The sequence below is a fragment of the Theropithecus gelada genome, chromosome 5, assembly GCF_003255815.1.
Source record: "Theropithecus gelada isolate Dixy chromosome 5, Tgel_1.0, whole genome shotgun sequence".
NCBI classification, from domain to species: Eukaryota; Metazoa; Chordata; class Mammalia; order Primates; family Cercopithecidae; genus Theropithecus; species Theropithecus gelada.
In genome coordinates, this window is record NC_037672.1 from 37083393 (window position 1) to 37089889 (window position 6497).

General features: G+C 44.1%; 1 protein-coding gene across 5 annotated transcripts in view; it reads left to right on the forward strand.

The window, feature by feature from the left end:
• The window catches only part of TBC1D1 (TBC1 domain family member 1), a 247528-nt gene extending 241622 nt beyond the window's left edge, over window positions 1-5906 (forward strand). For 4 of the 5 annotated variants that reach the window (XM_025385040.1, XM_025385042.1, XM_025385043.1 and 1 more), the window contains 2 exons: window positions 146-319; window positions 4086-5906. In XM_025385040.1, the coding sequence (XP_025240825.1) occupies window positions 146-319; window positions 4086-4289 (378 nt within the window). In that variant the 3' untranslated portion in view covers window positions 4290-5906. The remainder of the gene's footprint in view (window positions 1-145; window positions 320-4085) is intronic. The other variant, XM_025385041.1, reaches the window with a different exon arrangement.
• Window positions 5907-6497: the final 591 nt, after the last annotated feature.

A 6497-nucleotide genomic window follows, 5' to 3' on the forward strand; every position in this document is an offset into this window, starting at 1 on the left:
TTATTTATCACTTCTAGTACCAAGTATAGAGCTAAGCGTAGAGGAGACGCTTCACAGGTGCACATTGTCATGATTGCGGACACCTGCCTGTATGTGTGGGTTTTTTCTCAATTTTAGTACCTGATGACTTTTCTTTCTATAACAGGTATTTGAGATGGACATTGCTAAACAGTTACAAGCTTATGAAGTTGAGTACCATGTCCTTCAAGAAGAACTTATCGATTCCTCTCCTCTCAGTGACAACCAAAGAATGGATAAACTAGAGAAAACCAACAGCAGCTTACGCAAACAGAACCTTGACCTCCTTGAACAGTTGCAGGTAGAGCATATTTATAAAGCAGCTTCCTGAGTCACAGATATATGGTAGTTCATTAACTCACCAAAGGCAACAGCAGGCTGGGCTTTCCCATGACCAGAGGACCTTTCCCACCCTGATCTGTTTATAGTTGGGATCAAAGGTATCCTGGGAGAATGGGTCCTTTTTATTATGGAGCAGACAGATTGTCCTTTGCTGAGGTCAGACAGTCCCTAAGCTTTCTGAGAGGCTGTTTCTGCACTTAACTCTTTTAGGAGACAGGCCCAGAGATGAACTTGGATTCAGGATGCTGTGACCTGTTAGCTGAATGCCAGCCATTGTCATTACTCAAAGAGAATCTAAGAGCTTTAACTTCTATGAGCAAAACCAGCTAGGTCCACAGAGGGACGGACAGTAAAGGAAGAAAGTAACGCAGAAATAAACATAACAAACCAGAGCAGATGATAATTCTTTGTGAGTCCTTGGTGCATATACAAAGATTTGATTAATGAAGGTCTCAGTTCCCCCTCTAGAAACTTCCATTTCAACACGGATACACTCAGGTGAGGACATACAGAAGAAAGTCCAGTTGAGACTGTGCATGCAGGAGGGTGTGCAGAGCAAGCCCTGAGGTGTAGCACGGAGACGGGAGCTGGCCAGGTCCAGCATCACCCCCACCCCCACATCACCCAGGCACACTGCCGAAAAGAACGCCTAACTGCGGAATGCAGCTCTTGTGTCAATCAGATGGCATGAAGCAACCATATGTTCTACTTTTTTTAATGTCACAAGTGTGTAGCAGTGCTGTCCCTGTTCAGGAATTGTTTTGAGGGTGTTTTTAAAAGTTGTTTTTGAGTGGCTGTGGATAAAAATACATATTTTTGCCCAAATTTTTTATGGTGTTCCTGGGCTGTCCTGAGAATAAGTCCCATTCTGATCTAAGCCTCTGATTTTTCTTCATAGAAAGATGAGCTTTGCAGACACGAGCTTGGCAGCAGGGTGAGAAAGGCCAGCCTAGTGAGTCAAGCTGTCTGAAATGCATTCCTCCCAGCAGGCGTTCCATCCCAGCATACCCGATCAGATATGTGAAAGAGAGGAACAGGACTGAATGCTATTCCTGCCCAGCCCTAATAACTACTCACATTCTGAAATTTAACTTCTTCTTTTCTCCTAAGATAGAGATGTCCTAACTGAAAATATGCCTGTATACAATTTAACCTGAAAGTCTCAGCTGTGACTCAAGGGGAGTCTCCAGAGGATGAAGAGCCGCTCTGGCCTGTAGGGGTACACAGTGCAGGTGGTCATTTTAAATGGCTTCTAAGCCAATGACAGGTCCCTGAAATATAACATGGTGGAAGCTCTTCTAATAAGGCTCACATTTGCATTGAAGTGTTTAGCTTGTTAAGATAGGCAGTTCTTACATAAAAGGTTTGTTGTATTGGGTAAATGACCATGTAGTTTTTTGGTGACAGAGCATAGAAAATAATTCCATGCTGCTCTTGTGCTATTGTTTTTGTGAAGACAGGGAGCTGTGAGAAACTTCTTAGCTACCTACATTCCTCACTAAAGGCATCAGACAGTAATTGGTGATTACAGATGTTCGCCCTGGAATGGTCGTTCTCTTGACCAAGTAGTTCTGCACTTCTGAAAGGATCATTCAAAACTGTGGTCTATGCCCACCCACCAGTAGTTCCTGAGTCCCTGCAGTGCTGAGTGCTGGGGACCACCAAGTTGAGTAAGACACTGCAGCTCTCAAAGAATTGGATCTAGGATTGTATTGTATTGATTTGTGGTGTTTGGATGTAGTTTTTCCATGATCCTCTATGAAAATATGCCTCTCATATGTGAGAATCATGCCTCCTCCTTGTACACTTTTCAGACACAGACAAGGAAAGGTGTTCAATACAGTACTGAATTTTCATATAGCTTTTCTGGGGAGATGAAATACCAAAATCAACCCATTTCCTACCTTTATTCTGTTCATAAAATTGTTAGAAGTATCAAAATCCCATTTCGTTCCCTGTTAAACACATGTGAACGTTGTCTAGACTCTGGAGAGCAAATTCTGCCACCTGTTTTGTTCAGCAATATATCAGACGATTGCATAGACGTGCCAGATGGAACCAAACAATAATGCACATGGATTTGTCATAATCCCTGCAAGTCATTGACGCCCACACTGAGCCAGGTGCTGTGGGAGACAGGACCATGTGTGAAAGAGAAGACGTGCTTGCTTCTATAAAAGCCTCAGTGTTATTGAGGAGACCTGACATTAATGCAGAATAGCAAATGACCATGCGAATTAATTCACTACTAACTAAGCTGCAGGTTGCACCTCGGAATGCAGAGGGGCTTCAAAGTGATGAGGGTAGGCCCTGAGCCAGGCCCTGACAATGGGTGGATTTTGAGGATCAGAGAGTACTGCTTAGAGAGATACCTGAAGTGGGGCAACCCCCTGCCCAGTAGGCTGACAAACTAAGGCTCTTGGTCCCTTTTGTATATTTTGGGTGTTCTAGTGGCCCAGCCAGAGCTAGACTTTTAGTCATGAATTGTCTGGCACAAGTGTTATCACATTCAAAAAAGTATTTTCTTTGTTTGAAAAATGAAAAAAAAAAAAAAAATATATATATATATATATATATATATATATATATATATATAAACACACCATTTTTCCCACCTAAAATGGAGCATGGCAAATCTGGACTGGATTAGTAAGATACAACAAGTCACAGAGCACTCCAGGATGCAGCTGTGAGCTGGGAACGGACCAGAAAGGCCTCAGGGACATCAACATAAGTGTTGGAGTTTCTGCAATTTTCTTAGGGAACCCCTTAATGTCACTAGAGCTAACACACTTGTCACCTGGGAAGGAAGCCTGCCCGAGCAAATGAGACGAGGGACAGTTGCTAGAAAGATACACCTGGAAATTCTATTTAACTAGCATTAATTATGTGCTAGGTGCTGAGGATGTAAACTGAGTCAGAGCCTCGTTCCTCCTCTGTAGGGTGGAAGAGAGGATACTGCTTATCTCTGAGACTCGTAGTGAGCAGTCAGTGAGACCAGGCACATAAACCTCTTAGCGGAACACTTGGCCTTTCCAAGGACTCCATGTGTGTTCCGGGGTAAATGCCTGTGTTTCTTGACATAGTGATGTCTTGTTCCTCTAGACATCACTAGCTTTACACAGTAGCTTTAGATGGCATGGACCTGAATAAATTGTTTTCTTGTTGGTTCCTTTTTGAGTATCACTGTGTTTGAAAAGAATTTCAGATTCGAGGATTGTTACTACTTGGGCCTTCACGAGGAAACCGTTTTGAGTTTTTGTCAGTCTGAAATCGATTTGTGGGTTTAAATATATGTGCTCATCAAAACAGGCCAGGCTCTGCTGCAGTAACAAAGTTACGTATCTCGGAGGCTTGGCACAGGGGAAGTCTTTGTGTCGCTGAAGCTTTCTTTGGCCCCATCCGAGCTGTCTTTCCGGTGGTGGTGCCTGGGGGTTTGGGTTCCCTCTGTGTCATGATCCACTATCTCTCAGCATCGGCTTCCCCAGCAGCTATAGCAGGAGAAGAAAATGCCGGGGGCTCTCGGGGTGCTTTTAAGGGCCTGGTTCACCTACCCGCAAAGAGTGCGAATTGCCTTCCTGTGTGGCCAGAACTGATGATAAACTGTAGACTCATCCCTGCCGAAACACAGCTCCAGAGTGCTCCCAAGGCTGGACTGCGAGTGCATGCTGGATCTCTCCTGTGTTATCACTGGCAATTGTATTCTCATTTCTTTTATTCTCCAGGTGGCAAATGGTAGGATCCAAAGCCTTGAGGCCACCATTGAGAAGCTCCTGAGCAGTGAGAGCAAGCTGAAGCAAGCCATGCTTACCTTAGAGCTGGAGCGGTCTGCCCTGCTGCAGACGGTGGAGGAGCTGCGGCGTGGGAGCGCATCACCCAGCGACCTCCAAGAGCCTGAGTGCACGCAGCCCGAGCCCACGGGCGACTGACAGCTCTGCAGGAGAGATTGCAACACCATCCCACACTGTCCAGGCCTTAACTGAGAGGTTCGGAAGACGCTGGAGGGAGAGAAGGAAGCGGAAAGTGTGCTTCTCAGGGAGGAAACCGGCTTGTCAGCAAGTAGATTCTTACGAACTCCAACTTGCAATTCAGGGGACATGTCCCAGTGTTTTTGTTGTTGTTTTTAGATACTAAATCGTCCCTTCTCCAGTCCTGATTACTGTACACAGTAGCTTTAGATGGCGTGGACGTGAATAAATGCAACTTATGTTTTCTTGTTGGTTCCTTTTTGAGTATCACTGTGTTTGTAAAGAGCATTCACAATACTGTGGAATTTCAAAAGCTAGAAGAGCTCGAGATCATTCCTCAGGCAGAGGCGTGGGTCCATCATTCTTCCAAGAGGGTTTGTGTGACAACTACACCCTCTGTCACTGGCAAGGTGCCCATTCTTGTTATGGAAACCTAAGATGATCATTGGGAAGAATGGAAAGTGATTTATTTAATTTGGATATCCTGATCACTGTCAAGTGAAATTGATCTCTCTGGTATTTAAGACGGTTTGTCTTTAAAAAAATACAGAATGTTTTCATAGATTTTGCTTATCCCATAAGTACAGTTGATCAAAGTCAGAGTAGGTAAATGCTTATGGGACAGTTGACACCTTTTAGACTCTACCAGGTATTGCTAGTATGTGAGCTGCAGTTGTGGGGTCTGAGATATTTCTTTGTGGTAGTGTCATACCCATGCTATAGAGTCATGTATTTATTTTTGCCTGTTGTGTGATGTAATGCAATCATGTTCCTTTGAGTCTCCATCCCTTGGAAATCTGATTTCTTGCAGAAGGAACAGGCACATCAAGATATTCAGGGGTGCCCCAAGAGTCTGGGATTTTCAAAAAAGAAGATCAGGCCGAAGCTGCAATCAGATTTATGACAGCTGACAGTTTTTCAGAGGTCGCACACAGTGACTCTCCTCTCTCAGGATGACGAGGATCTGTGCCTTCAACAAGCAAAATGCTGCTCACGGTTGTCCTGCTTGCAGCCAGTCACTGTGTAAAGCCTCTCTGATGTGCATTTAAGGGTGGGTTGCTTTCTTACAAAGATGGGGTTCTGTGCAGTCACAGGCCGCTTCCTTGACAACACCATCATTTCTGATCTTTATTACTGTAACCACTTCTTCTATTCCATAGGAGTTTCTTTTGATTCTCTCAGTTGTTGTGGGGGTGTCTCTTAATCCCGGGGTAAAAGGAGAATTTGCCATACTTAGACTCATTATGAGTCTCCCCTGCCATTTCACGAGGAGACCACAGTGCTGCCCCCAGTGCCTAAACCAGGTGGCTGGCGTTCGAGACTTCCTCTTGTTCCTAGGTCAGAGGAGAGCGGTTTCCATCATAAACCAAGATGATGAGTTCAGCCTTTATCCCTAGTGGTTCCACTAGATGTAACTTAAAGGAGTGAACATTCGAGGACTTTGTTCTACATCAGATTTTACTATTTGAATATTTACTGTTGGATTTTGGACATCTTATTACTGTTACTCAAAATCATTGACTCTGCATCAAGTAAGAAACACGAAAGCAATAAAACAAGAAATAATTCATGCCCACATTTTTATGGTGGTTTTTTTTTTTTTTTTAATTTTGGATTTTTGCCTTTCAGCCTGGGAGTAAAGAAATGCCTTATGAACACCTGTGGCCTATGTGTGGTCATTACCCAACCATCAGTGAGATTATTTGAGATATTGGTGTCTGCTTCCAGTATTGTTATCTGAGTGTTAATTATGTAAGTTGTAACACCTCTACCCAGGGTGTGAGTTTAGCACTGATGAGACCGGCTCCATCAGTGGTATATGGCAGTGAGTGCTGTTACGAGATTGTGTTGGGCAGAAAGGACTGTTGACATGAGCCTGTGGATGTAGGTTGGACAGTCTCAGCTTGTGACTTACTAGGCAAGGTGCAGAGAGGCAACTGTGTGAGGATTCTCAGAGCCAAATTTGTAAATCATGTTTTGTGTTGTATTTCCCCCAAAACTCATTTGTGCACTTGCTGGTGTCAATCTTTTGATGCCATTTATGCCTCTTAAGACATTATGAGGCCTCAAGAAGTGTACTATTACCTGGAACAGGATGAGACTCTCTTCAGCTTGCACACTCGGTTCCCTCTCAGGGGTGGCCTATAGATAGAACAACGACGTCCATTT